General features: G+C 42.6%; 1 protein-coding gene across 1 annotated transcript; it reads right to left on the minus strand.

Annotated features, from left to right (window-relative positions):
- Positions 1-5,285: 5,285 nt before the first annotated feature.
- On the minus strand, positions 5,286-11,682 carry LOC124676382 (metal tolerance protein C4). The gene is made up of 13 exons (XM_047212454.1): positions 11,403-11,682; positions 11,241-11,298; positions 10,520-10,652; positions 10,355-10,410; positions 9,939-10,053; positions 9,766-9,823; positions 9,561-9,679; positions 9,262-9,381; positions 7,333-7,434; positions 7,183-7,255; positions 6,335-6,402; positions 5,743-5,803; positions 5,286-5,663 (listed from the first exon to the last, which is right to left on the minus strand). The coding sequence occupies exons 1-13, from the start codon at positions 11,680-11,682 to the stop codon at positions 5,539-5,541; spliced, it is 1,368 nt and encodes a 455-aa protein (XP_047068410.1). The 3' UTR covers positions 5,286-5,538.
- Between the last annotated feature and the right edge of the window lie 2,981 nt (positions 11,683-14,663).

Below are 14,663 nucleotides of genomic sequence, written 5' to 3' on the forward strand. Positions count from 1 at the left end.
TGTTGTTGGGCAAGAGGACGCGTTCCCTAGCCACGTATCTTCAAAAATATGAATGGGTCTACATAAAAAAAAATGTGTCTAGCTAGACAAAGTTGTGTAAAAGAAGTTTTCAGATATTTTCAGATTTGCGAAAGGACCTCACTCCCGTGTGTGTGAGGCTGGTAGCTACATGGTTAAATTTTTCTTCAAACATTACTAGACACTATAATCACTCCTCACAGGTTGCAACTAATAGATCGACAGAGTACGTAGCCCCTGCCGCGGTGCTCTCTTTCTTGTCCAGCGAGCCTCCTGCAATACGTGGCGTGAACTAATCTGCGGAGCTGTAGTACTCATCTGCTCTAGACCACCTGTTGACAACTCTCCGTGACAGGGTATGACGATAATTTAGTTGATCTCCTCCCACGAACTCAATGCGATCACGCTCGGCAGCAAGACCCGATTTTGGATCCAGCTCTGCATCACAATATGACATCATATGGCGCTTGCAAAACTGCGGCCCATCTCCGGCATGGCAACTGGCTGCACTTCACAACGACATACCGGCGAGACCTTTTATCGCCCTGTGGAAACATTCCTGGCAGCCTCTCACAGAAGACGAGCTTTTGCAAGTGTACCAGCGCTAGTAGGCATGGCTGAATAGACCGTATGCAGGATGGATTTAGCAGTGCCTTATTTCTCGATGCCTCTCACTCTCATTAACGTTACCTCTATATGTTTCAACATTTTCATGTATTCCTTCGCTGTTACTGATCGGAAACAAAAGGCAAGGATGGAGTGGTGTTTATATAGAGGTAAACATAGGGACGAGCTGCTGTAACATGGCGCGTGCCCCATAAAAACTTCTCCTTTCAGATTTCAAGAAGGCCCTCACTCACGTGCATGTAAAAGATTGGGGCGATCCCAATGCTCCACTAAGGTTTATATCTAAAATTCCCCGGATTGATACGGATCAGCTCATTCTTCCTCTTCCTCTCTCGCTCTCTCTCCGCTACATTACCTTGAGAGTCTTATCACGCTCCCGGGCGCTCCTCCGACTCAACTCCGGCGGCGGCGTCATCTGGAGACGAGAAGGAGGGGATGCTTGGAGTGTACATAGTAGTAGTAGGTTTGGCGGTCTGCCAGTCTTGGGCTCTATGCCCAGTAGTTGAAGCGGTGCTTGGGATTTCTTCAGCCAGATCTGGAGTGTTCTAGGTTTCTTCCTTTTGCTTCTATTGCTCCTCTGGTCGGAGCATGACGCAGAGGGATGGAACACCGCATCCCAAATAAAGTAGAGGTTGATGATCACTTTGTGGTGAGAGGATGCTGCGTAGTGAAGCTTTTCCTGGCCAGCCATGGTGGCGAGGGGGAGAGGCGGTGCGACGTGGTCTATTGTGCGTTGGAGCTAGTCCTGGACGGCCATGGAGGCGAGGGGGGAAGCAAAGCAGCTCATCACTCTCTTCATCGACAAGGTGGTGGTTCAAGGTCGTGGTGTCCCTGGATGCTTCTGTTTCCCTCCATTTTGGTAGCCATGGTGGTGACAAAGATTTGGAGGCGGCAGGATCTACAGGCACTGGAGAAGACGGCGAAGCTCTTCGCGCGGATGCTCCCAAGCGACGGCAACTGATGCCGTTGCTATCTTTGGCCGACGGGGCCGCACCACACCTCTTGAGTTCTTACTCAGAGGATATCTCTTCCTCCAGCGTCGGAGGATCTTCTGGCTTCAGCACGATGCATAACACCGCCTCCTCATGAAGTGGTTTCGTCCCCGGTGACATAGGCATCCCGAATGGGCCTGCTAAAGAAGGTACCCGGGGATTACTGAAGATCCATGACCCGAAGATTGTAAAGTCCGGAAGTCCAACAAAGCGTCGATATGGAAGATGGAGATAGATTAGGAATAAAGAGATCTGTAATTGTACGAGACGAACTCAAAAAGTCTCTCGTTACTTTGTAACTTGTACGATACGAAAACCTCGGCTCCACCTCCTATTTAAGGGGGAGCCGAGGGAGAAAGAAAGGATCGAATCATTATCAACACAAACCCTAGTTTTTAGCAGTCGAGCACCTTTTCGGCTGAAACCTTCCAGATCTACTTGCCCTCTACTTTCCGCGAAACCCTAGTCTACAATCTGTAGGCATTGACAAGTTAATACCTTGTCACCCGGAGTGGAGATGGTGGCCGATGCTGCAAGGTCAACAATGACATCAGCAGAGAAGGATCTGATCGCGTTCCCAGATGTTTTGTGAGGTCCTTTTTGCAAAAAACAAGGACTGTATTGTAATTTTTACATTTCTTTGAGTCCTGCTTGTATATGTAACCTGCCGAGTTGAATGAAGCTTCGGGTCCCTCTAGACCCTTCTCGTTGAAAAAAAAATCTAAAATTCCCATGTGACTTTTTGCTAAGGTTGGAGGGATGGTACGTTGCAAACGTATCTATAATTTTTTATGTTTCATACTTGTTTTACACCAATTTTTATATGTTTTATTTACACTTCGTGGCATATTTATGCATTTTCTGAAATTCCTGTTTTCTGCTGTTTTTGTATTTCAGAAAAGTTGTACAGGAAATATTCTCGGAATTGGACAAAACGAAATGCGAAGTTCCTATTTTACTGTCATGAAGATGGAGTCCAGAGGGGGGACGGAGAAGAGCCAGGAGGTGGCCACACCACCCCTAGGCGCGGCCCACCCCCTGGTCGCGCCTAGGTATGGTGTGGGCCCCTCGGGCGTCCACCGACCTCGCACTTCCGCATATATATTCATCTATTCGTGAAAACCCTAAACACCCGAGCCTCCATCCACAAAAAGTTTCGTAGCCGCCGCCATCGTCGACCTTAGCTCGGGAGGGTTCTGAACCTCTTCTCGGCACCCTGCCGGAGAGGAAGATCATCACCGAAGGCCTCTTCATCACCGTATTGCCGACCTCTGGTGCATGCTCTTCTCCTCTCCTCGCAGCACCAGGATCACCACTCCTCGCCTTCCTTGTTATTCTGGTCACTTAGGAGATCTGGTTGGAGCGTAATTGAGGCACTTTTTTTTTCGAGGTTGGTAATTGAGGCACTTTCAAGCAGAAGATCATGCCAATTAAGAATATGGTGCTAGTCATTCGAAGATTGCTGGAGTTCTGGCACCTTGCCGGTGTAAAGACGCCGAGCTGTTGAGTTGCTCCTTTTGGAAACCCTTATTTTTTTAAAGAAAGAAAGCCTAAGCTTTATTTGGGCATCTCCCCAGAGCAAAGCTCTGTTTACATCACAGGACCACCCGATACTCGCTAGCTCATGAGCTGGCCTGTTAAACTCACGCTTACAGAACACAGTATCACAAGAAGTAAACGTAGTACTAATCTGAAATTTCAGCTCATCGATGATCACTCCTAACGGAGACACATCAGCTTCACGTCGATTCAACGCCGACATCAGCAATTGCGAATCCGTTCATTCAGCTGAATACCCATTATTTTTTGCAACAAAAAATTAGGTACTATTCATCCCAATCTAGCTATTCCATGGTACTGTTCAGCTCGCTGAAGGTAGATCAGTCTGGCTTCAGTTCTAGGAAGCGACTGATTCAGCGGCGGCAGTGGCCGGCGCAGCGGCCGATGCAGCTATTGATCCTGCCAGTGTGGGGTAGTTGGGGAACTGATCTATTTTCAGTTTCCAAACTAGCAAGTCAGCAATTTCTCTTGCAATTAAAGTTAGCTATTGACTGGTAGGCTTCTGTAACAAACTGTGAACCTTTAACGTTTTGCATTGATTTTTTTTCTTTGAATACCCATTGTAATTATCCTGTGCCCGCCCATGTTTGCCGCCACAACTTTGCCCCGATGATCTCGAGCCACAACGCCCCAACCTGCATGGTCGTGTCCCATGGTGAAAGCTCCACCGATATTGAATTTCAAAATATCTTCCGTAGGTGCAATCCAAGTGGTGTGTTCACAAGTTTTGTCTTTTTCCTTCTTGCCTAGAATCTCCATGTATTCAGCCACATAGCACCGTGTTTGATGCGCAACGGCTGCAGCTTCGAGAATTTTGTCACCCTCTCTAAGCTTATTGCGGTTACACCACCAGAGCCACCAAAGAGGCAAAATTAGCACTCGTGTTTCCACCGGAGCTTTCCAAACAATGTCCAAAGCGTGCAAAACTGAATTCGACATGACCAACTCTCTTCTTACATCCTCCAGACCAAGTCCTCGCCACACTTCCTTCACATAATCACACTTGATAAAGAGGTGTTCCCCTTCTTCCACATCACCATTACAGAATAGACATTTGACATTGTCTATCTCTACACCGCCTCTCCGCAAATTTGGCAGTACAGCAAGAGAATTATGAGATACCGTCCAGACAAACATCTTTATTTTTGGCGAACATGATCTTCCATATGCGACGCCAATAATCATCTCCACCCCTATTCAGATTACTTACATGAGAGCTACTGCCAGACCGACCACCCCTTTGTTCATTCTCAACAAGTTGGCCCTGTAATTTGTAGGCTTGCTTCACCGAGTGCATACCTTTGAAAACCCTTTGAGAGGAATGGGCAAATTAGTTTGTTCTTTCCTCTTCTCCATGTCGTTTTTGTTTTTTACTTGAAACCACCTATTGGTGGTCTGCAATCTCTAAACGCCAACTCTTTATCCATGCTTGATAGGAAAATCCAGCTTCGTGCTGGATCTTTTAACAAGAAAAAATGTATTCAGCCTTCTGCAGGCTACAGTGGTGCTATGTGTACAGCATAATCACAATCAAAATCACAATTGTGCTTGTAAATCGCCAATGTTTTCAACATTGATACGTCTTAGCACTCAGAAATCATGATGGTGCCTCATCGTGACATATTAAGTTTCCTAGAGGCCACAAAAAGAGATCGACTACCCTTTACAAGCGATGGGAAAGTTTGAGCAGCACACCACACACGCTTCCAGCTCAGCCTCGAATGCACTCATGGTTGATTAGGAATGAGGACACGCCATGATGAGCAAGTCTGTGATATTGAATAAACCACCTGCCGCAAGTCAAAAAGAAATAACCGCGTGGCTAGCTGCAACAGCGAATGCATCTAGTATATCCATCTATTCTTCTATGTCCCAGTGCCTCCAACGCCCATGTATGGCAGCATACAATAGCGCATAAATTGTTCGATTCCATCAGCTGTCGCGTGCTGCTACTGACTGCCTGACCTGAACTGCAGTGTGGTGGGTAACCAACATGTATATATGGTTCTATTGCAGGAAAGAAAAATGCGGTAGCATTTTATGGTCACCATGTCGGTGGTTAAGTTGAAGGTTGCTAAGACGCTTTGATTGTGCAACGATAGCCATTTCGGTCTATGGCGAATCTTTACATGCCACAGGACATATTAAAGTTGTGAGCATTCACGAGCACCGGGATAAGGTGCCCATTGCCCCTCTATCAGAAACATATCGTTCTTACATGAGGAACACTGGTCAAGACACCGAGGGATATGACATATCCAGAGGTCATGGGAAAAATTAGATTGGCACTGATCAGCAAGTGTGATCAATCAGTATATCGATAATGTACAAAATCGCTGCTCTAAACTGAAAGCCCTTCAGGGTTGTGCGCCTCAATGTCAACATGTCTGATTCCAGGTACTATCTTCTGTATCTCTGACTCCAGCCGATCCACTTCATATCCCAGAGCATCCACAACACCCTCACCTGTACAAGCAGTGTGGCTTGTCAGACCAAGAAGATAACAAGCACACAACTTGTTTTACAAGAGCAACATATCACATACCATAGTTGGCCATGACCCTTCGTAACTCTGCATCATCCTTATTCAACGAAGCCTCCCGAAACTGTAACAATGAAACAATAAGAAGTTGTGTAGAAAAGCTATCCTTGGATTTACTGAGATTGCTGACCAAGAGAGATGTCTGAAAAAAGGAAGAATGACCACAGTGCAAAGATGCAAACTCGTGAATCTTTGGGTACAGATCCTACTTTCATCTAGACCTTAATTCTTTTCTGTGGAGGGTTGTTGAGATGCTTACATGCGACGTGCACACAGTTTTACATCGAAATCAGAGTATGCACTTGACATTTCCCCATCGAAATCATTGTTGTTGAGTTCTGTTAACATCACTGTATCGAACAAGCCACTAAGCAACAATTGGATGACTGATTGCTGACAATCTAACCATAGTTCAACTATACTAGCCAGAAGAGCAATTGAGCGACTACCTACAACTTCAATTGAGCAATGGCTTCTAAGACAGATAAGCAGATAATTTAAATTACTCACAAGAGTAACAGACAATAACATTACCCATAAAGGACAGCAACCACAAACTATAACTACATTACTTTAAAGTAGAAAAAAAAGACACCTGTTTTGCCCATACTCCACGTCCAGTCCTTTTCATATAATTTTGCACCAAGACTACTCCATTGAAATCTGCGGGATGATTAAGTCAATATATTGTTAAGACAAGACAAGATCAGAAAGGGAAGACAACATACAGAAAGCAAGTATAGATGAGCTCTACAGATTAGCTATTTTCAATGGGAGGAGTCAAACAGATTAGCAAATTGTGGGGGATACAACTTTACAAAATCATTCATAATGCATAAATGATTTGCGTGCCAGAATGTTTGTTTTTGTTTCGCAATAAAGAACGCATGCAGTAGTTTGGCACCCTCTTAGTATTTGCTGACACTCTGCCACTGCCCCACCCAATAAATTATGAGTTCATCAACTGATTCGGTGCCTACTGCCACCAAGTCATATAGTTAGCTTACTGAAGAGTCTTCCTTCTTAATAGTAATTTTAAAGCAATAGCTTCAAGATGAAAAGGTTAATATATTGTATGACCTTCATTGCAGATGGATAAAATCAACTCGATTATTTGCAGACTAAAATCCAGTTCATCAAACAGAAACAACTTAGGTTAACTAAAAAAAGTGGTCCGTAATTAATTAAATTCCAGAAAGGACACGCACTAGACTAAGGAGTAATGGTCCAAGTTATCAAATAAAAACAAACAAAGGTTAACCAAAAAGAGTGCTCCATAATTATTAACTTAAAAAAGAGAGACATAGTAGACTAAGGAACGGTGGATAGAACTGCAACTAACACCTCGATCTGGAACTGCCTTGTCATCACAAGTATGAACTAAAAGTGCAAATAAAATAGAATAACCGCAAGCTGGAATACGGCACATGATAAGAGTTATACCAATTTCTGCTTTGAATCTAAAAAATCCTGGTCCGATCACCTCACTTTTGCAATCATAAAGAGAATCTACAACCTGCGAGATGCAATACCGTCAGCTTCATAACATAGCTGCTAAAACATTGTATGAAATTAGATCAATCTGGAAGTTACCGGATCAGATTTCAAAAATTCAAGAACCCGCTGCATATCATGATCATCGATGGCCCTGCCAATTAAAGCATGTCGGTTCCTCTGAATGAGAAAAATCGCAACCTACAAAGATAGCACAATTATTGAATCTTGCTCTGAAACAGGAAGTGGGTAGGAATGAACAAAGAGAAGCAAATCCTAAACAAACCATCAGCGGACCAAACATAACCCAGATGAAAACATATATTGTGGTCTGGATTTTTGCAGAAACAATCTGTGTGAAAACGTTGGGTATACAGGCATAGAGCCATATTCAGTTCCCATAGTATTTAGTGAAAATATTGATTGGTCCAAGCTGGTCAGCAGCCATTATACTAGTTTATTTATAGTTATGTATGAAAAAACAGGAAGTGGTGGTTTTAACACTTGTAAGTTTACGTTTTAGTGAAACTGGTTGTAGTTATCCTAGTTTTATCCCATACTAAAACTAAACAAACAAGGTTTTATAATGATCAGCTAACATACAAGGTATTATACTAGTTTGTCATTGGTTATTCACGGGTAATAAATAGCAAGTGTTGCCTGATAGTATCAGCTATCCCTACTTTACCAATGAGCATGGATAGCATCTACAACTTCACTTAAAAAAAAAGAATATGTGAGACCAAGTAATACAGAAAAACTGAATAAACCAGCAATCAAATAGAAGTATGCACCTCTTACAAGATAAAAGTTAAGTAAAACATACTTCAGACTTCACACAATCAGCAAGAAATATACATCAAGAAACATACTGCCAGAATAGCAGATGAGCAGTAGCAGTAATAAATAAATCGTTCTTGCCGCTTCAACAATCACAGATCTGTAACGCATGCAGTCCATGCAACGTGCCACTTCAACATATAGCACACGTTACTAGTCTGACACTTATGTAACTGACACTTTTTTTTATCTGGCACACTGATGAACATAGCATCATTGCCACTTTATTGCATAATTGGACAGACCATAGTACTCCCTCCGTCCCAAAATGTAAGGCGTCTAAGGATTAGTTAAAAGTCAACTTTTTTTAAGTTTGACCAAGTTTATACACAAAAATATAAACATTTACAGTACTGAATCAACATGAATAGATTCATCATAAAATATATTTTCTTAATATGTCCATTCGATATTGTAGATTTAAATATATTTTTTAAAATATTTGGTCAAAGTTAGTAAAGTTTGACTTTTGACCAGTCCTTAGATGCCTTACATTTTGGGACGGAGGGAGTATATAAAGTAACAGCAGAGAATCATGTGGCTATAGATAGAAGCTGAGAACTGGAAAAGACAAGAGGCTAACGGGTCATAAAAATACGAAAAAGATGAGAAAATGCTACAATCTGAGTATATGCAATAACAAAGATAATTCACTAAGAAAATATAATTGAGTAGAGTTCAAATGGAGGAATATGTAGCTTTCCTTCAACGCTAAAACATGACGATATCAATCTGTTTCAGATTCTCATGATAATTTGTAAGGAAAAGTTAGCAAAATTGTCAGAACCAGAAAGCTTCAATTCAAGCACAGTGGAAAATAGTACTCCCTCCAATCCTAAAAAAGTGTTGGAATCCTAATGCAAATTACGTTTTACCATTAAGCCCTCCTGAATTCACAAAAATGCAGCACGATTCCTTCAAATCTCTCTGGAAACACCACGTGAATGCACACAACGCGCGAGCATGCAGGAATCTCACGTCATTATCTGGGAATCGCTAGTCTCAACCCATGCAGCTGCAGCATGCAGGGAATCGCGGGGAGCGGCTCACTTGTCCGGGGGTTTTTTTTTGTATAATGGCCACTTCCGACGCTTTTTCGGATCAGAGGGAGTACAAAAAACATTTGTATGAAAAGAATCATAAGCCAACGGAAGCAAAAGGAAAATGAACCAGCGGAAACTAGCATACCATTCCAAGTAAGTTACCAACAATGATGGAACCAATTGGATCATATATAGGGTTTCCAGTCATTTGAACAGCCACCAAAGATGCTCCTGCAATAGCAAGACCTGTAACAGCAGCACCATCCTGTCGGACAATATTGGGATATGAGAACGAAACCAAGGAAGTTAAGATAAGGAATAAGTGGTAAATGAACAAGAAATATGATTAAGATAGCAATAGATGCAAGTTCAGTACTTCAGTTGCAGAAAGTGATTGGACTACAAGAGAAAAGGTGTTAAGGTGGTTTAGAACTCATTACTCACTTCAGTCATAACAGCAACTGAAGTTGGATCATGACCACGCCAGATGTAGTCTCTGATGCTCATTCCTTCTGCTGCTGCACCTTTCTTAACAGCCTTTATAGCAACAAGAAGTGAAGCACCTAAATGGACAACAGGATTACTCAACTACAACCATAATTTTATATTACTAAAATAAATAAGGAAAACAAGTGTTCGGGTATAACACCTTCAATTAGGATCGACCCGCCAATCACTAATGCAGCATAGTGGATGTTTTCAGGAGTCTGTGAAATAAAAGTATTAAGATATCATAACTGTGCTTGGGGATAACATTTGATAATAAAATGGAATGCATATGCAAAATCTTCTATTGAATTAAAGGAAACAATGGCATCATACTTCAGTACTCCATAAGTTCTGAACTCCATGCACAATAGTAGCACCTGAACCCAAGCAAAATATTCCAACCGCAGATATCAAGGACCATACAAATCGTTCTTTTGAATAACCGTAGCTGCAAAAGAGAATAAGCTATGGTAAGCAATCATTGAGTCAAGACATAGGGATTCGCTACTATTTATGGCATATATCAGGTAGCCTTGTTACTGGATCTCTAGTGACTACTACTATTTATGATGTAATGATAAAACCAGGGTTATATACAATAGTCAATTCAAAGAAATTTTACTTCCACAAAAAATGACTGGACTTCTTGATAAAAAGAATTATTGGCTTATCAAAGTGAGGAAAATGCAGTAAGAAAGGCAGATATTTGTTAACAAAGCATGCACTGCAGTTTGAAAAGTTATACATACGGGTGTAGAGCATCTGGAGCACGTCTTGAACTTCTCAAACCATATGCAAGAAGAGCCTGAAGTTTGATAGGCAGTTAGTTCCTGGGACTGATATTTCACTCCATATCAAGAAATAGACAGTAAAGAAAAATAACCACCAAATTAGGTTGCAAAGTGTTAAGTTACCTGATTAGCAAAGTCTGCAACTGAATGCACTAGCTCAGCTAGCATAACATGACTAGATGTTGAAAACCACACACCAAACTTTAACGTGAAGACAAGGAAGTTACACAGAAGTGCCGTGTTAACCGCTCGATGGCTGAAAACCAAACCAATAGCAGTTGCATGAAACGAAATGTATGTTAATACAGAACCTTGCGAAATAATTCAAGAATGCAATGAAAAAATAATGGTCAATAAAACTGGCAATGTAGTTTAAAATAACTAATACTATGATAATACCCTCAATAATGTGCAGTATGTGTTTTGTAGAGAGAGAGAGACCATCAGAATTCATACTTGACCAGATATGAAAAGCTATTCACAGAAGGCCTTCTTCTTACTCATTTAATTGGAGGAATAACTTTCATCTGTCCTCCAATAAAGATGAGGTACATATTCTACATTCTTTTCCTCTCAACCTTAGATAACCTCGTCACATCCATCACTCTTCCAACTTTACAAATGGAATAACATTTCTGTCCTATCACAATATAGAGGCAATAGCATTTTTGTCCCATCGTAGCACATAAGCATATATTCGAAGAGCATTGAAAGTGGTTCCTTAACATAAGGAATGCAAGCCCGAAACACCACGCAAAGTCATCAATTGATTAATATCACTGTGCGTGCCAATTATATGCAGCTTATTTTCAGAACAAAAGGGGGGACATCTGAATTAATGTACCTGTGCTCATCGTCGAAGTGTGTTTGCTTCTTGCTCTTGGCGACACGCAGAGAATAACCTGCGCACCAACAACAACAGCAGCAACACAAAACGTAAGATGCCTGACGAACCCCCGGGAACGAGGAGACGAGCAGGAGGGCGCGAAAAGGGCGCTGTTCTTACTGCGGGAGATGGTGAGCAGGGCAGGAGGGGCGTCCGCGACGGCGCCCCGGGGCGGTGACGCTGCCGGGGGTAGCGTCCGCCAGCCGCGGAGGCCGAGGAGGCCGGATGCGGAGGTGAGGAGCGGGCGAGGCGAGAATGGGGGAGACGGGGGCCGGTCCTCGCGGTCGTGGTCGCGGCAGAGGAAGTGGAGTGGGGAGGGAGAGGGGAGGAGGGGGCGGGAGGAGGGCGAGAGGAGGCGGAGGCGGATGGCGGCGGCGGCGCCTGCGAGAGGGCGGCGCATTTAGGGCCGCCGGTGGTGGTGTTGCTGGTGCTGCCGCGGGCGTGGCGCAGCTTCCATTCGGGGGAAAGCGATAGAAGAACCGAAAGAAGAGCAAAGGAGGGTTCCGTGGTCCGTGGGCTGTAGCGTGCTGGACCGGGCTCGCCATTGGGAGTGGATTCTGTTTAGGGTTGGCATCTTGTATGTGGGTTTCTTGTTTTTTGTTTTTTTATATGTTTATGAATATTTATCTTCCTTTACTATCTTCACTATTAAGATAAAACCCGTAAATGCCTAGTAGTGTGACACCTCTATTAATTTACAATCAATATGCCACCTCGCTTTCCTATCCCCAGATTCCACGAACTAACTACCAGCTTAGCTCCTAACAACCAGCGCCCACATCTATCTTTACTATTCCCTCGCCGACCGCGCAACTATCGCTTGAGAAAAATTGACGCTTGTCAATAAGTCCAGATATCCTCGTTATTTCGTGTGTGATATCCCCCAAGGCTACAATGGTCTCCGATTTTCTGAAAACGCCCCCGCTTCATAATCTTTGCTCTGTGATCTGGCTGGCAACAAGCATCGTCGAAGTCTAACTCGTGAGGTCTCTGCCACAGTCTTGCATCCTCTATACTCTGCACACCACCTGGATGCCTCTTGTCTCTCCTGGCTTGCCGTGTCAGGTCCGCTTTAGATGACCTGGGTTCGATTTTGAAGTTCTTGCACACCGGCACCGTCAATTTTTCGACGATGAGTTCATAACTGGTGCCTCGTTGATGCTGGGAGCGGATTCTTGATCAATGAGATGGTGGAGGCAGTGAAGACGGCAAATTAGAACAACTAGAAGGAGGGTTGAATAGAAGCTACACAAGTTTTTATCTTTCTCAATTTTTAGAGCAAAAGGGGAAAGTAAAGGTAGTAGCTTGAAGTAAATGATGAACCTATATGCGATGCAAGGGAAAAGGAAACACAAGTCAATGCGTATAGAGGAGCGACTAGAGGGGGTGAATAGGCGCTATGCAAGTTTTAGTCTTTTTCAATTTTATGCGGAAGCGGGATGTAAAGGTGAGTGCTTTTCAAAGGTAAGTGATGCATGTAAAATGCATACATGAACTTTGTCCTTTATTATATTGATTTTCCACACATTTGCAACATATATAATGCTAATATCATGTTTTACATTGATTTATGGGGATTTACCAATGATCCCCATTATTTGGTTTATAACTCTGCAAAACAGCAAAACTCTGTTTTACGTATTTTTACTTTCAAAGACCTATACGGAGTCAAATTGACCTAAGATTTTTGGAGTGTCACTTTTTCATCAGGAGAAGCACCATGGGCCCTGGAACCACACCTGGAGAGGCCTGAGGCCCGAAAGAGCATAGGTGACACGCCCTACTTTGCTGGGCGTGCCACCCTACCTCTTTTGGTCGTCGGTCGTCTGATTGCCCTGATTCTTTCGCCCACCGACGTATTTTTACCTAAAAATCACTATATATATGTCCCCAAAGAGTTCTCGGGAGAAGAGCTTCGCACAAACACAAAAACACGAAAACGGAGGTTGCTGCAGAGAAGATTGGAGGGGGAAACTACGTCGGGATCACCGCTGGAGGGATCTCCACCTTCTCCAACGTCTTCATCATCATCACCATGATCAAGGGAGAGTAGTCCACCTCTGGACTACGAGTTTGTGGCAGTAGCTTAATCTATTTCTCTCATGTTCTTCATAGTTCTTAGTGCCATATGAGCTGCCTCACATGATTATGGTCATATTTGTAATACCTATGTGGTGGATCTTTATTCTATAATATTGTGCTATGAATCTGATCATATTATGTATAAGAAGTATTGATAGATGCATATTATGTACCTCGTTCTTAAGTATTTGTTCTGGTTCAACATCTATGCAAGAGCGTGTGTGGGGTGATGTATGTATTAGATGAAGTAGCATGATTTTAGCGATTGGATAGTGACAATATGTTCAAGATCTATTATGGCCTTGGCCTTTTCTTTTGCTACCTCACTAGGGATAAAGTGAATGCATGTTCTATGTTCGTCACGTGACAGTAGTGATGATCTTGTTTGTTCAAGGTAGCATATTTGATATTCAAACTTCATGTCAAAGTACTTATGGCTATGCTCTTCTAATTCTTAATACAAGATTGTATGGAGTTTTTCTTTTCTTGTGGAGTATAAGAGAGATGTGTTGCATCATCTCTATGTTAGGACGCGATGCCCATATTAATTATAAACTTACGCATACTATTATTTGCACCTTCATATCTGATTTATGAATTACTATTTATCCACTACAACTTAAATAGAGAATAGTCAAGTGAACCCATGAACCCGATCCACTTTTTATCATAAGAAACACCAATGCTTTTATCTTGTTCCTATTTGCTGCACTATTTTAATCCGAAAATAAAAAAATATTTACTTTTCTTATTTGCATCCAAAACACCAAAAACAATCAACCCCTTTACAGTTTTTACTTAGTTATTATATATAGTCTAGTTTTACTTGTTTTATTTTTACTTGTGTTTTATTTACTTACACGAAACCTTGTGCTTGACAACCACACGGTGGAGTTGGGGACACAAGGCATTTATTTTACTTGCAGGATTGCTAGAAGAAGGGAGAAGAGAATACTCTTTGTCCAGTTCCCCGAGAGTTCGATATAAACCCTCGAGTCACCCTTGTGGGGAAAATACTCTGCTAACAAAACACTCTGCACTTGGAGTTCCAACGTTATCAGTAAGGTGTTCCTACAATGATGCAATGCACACAAGAAAGTAGAACAAGTAACGAGCAGGTATAAAGGAAGTGAGACAACCGGGCGGATGGTAGCGGAGACGACGCATGATGTGTTTACCGTAGTTCCCTCCACCAAAGGAGGTGCGTCTACGTTGAGGAGGTGTGGACCACAAAGGTGCAAACCACCACAAAGGCGTCACCTTATTCCTCGTGAACACCCGACAAAGGAGTATTCACTT

This window comes from Lolium rigidum, chromosome 7 (genome assembly GCF_022539505.1).
Source record: "Lolium rigidum isolate FL_2022 chromosome 7, APGP_CSIRO_Lrig_0.1, whole genome shotgun sequence".
NCBI lineage: Eukaryota > Viridiplantae > Streptophyta > Magnoliopsida > Poales > Poaceae > Lolium > Lolium rigidum.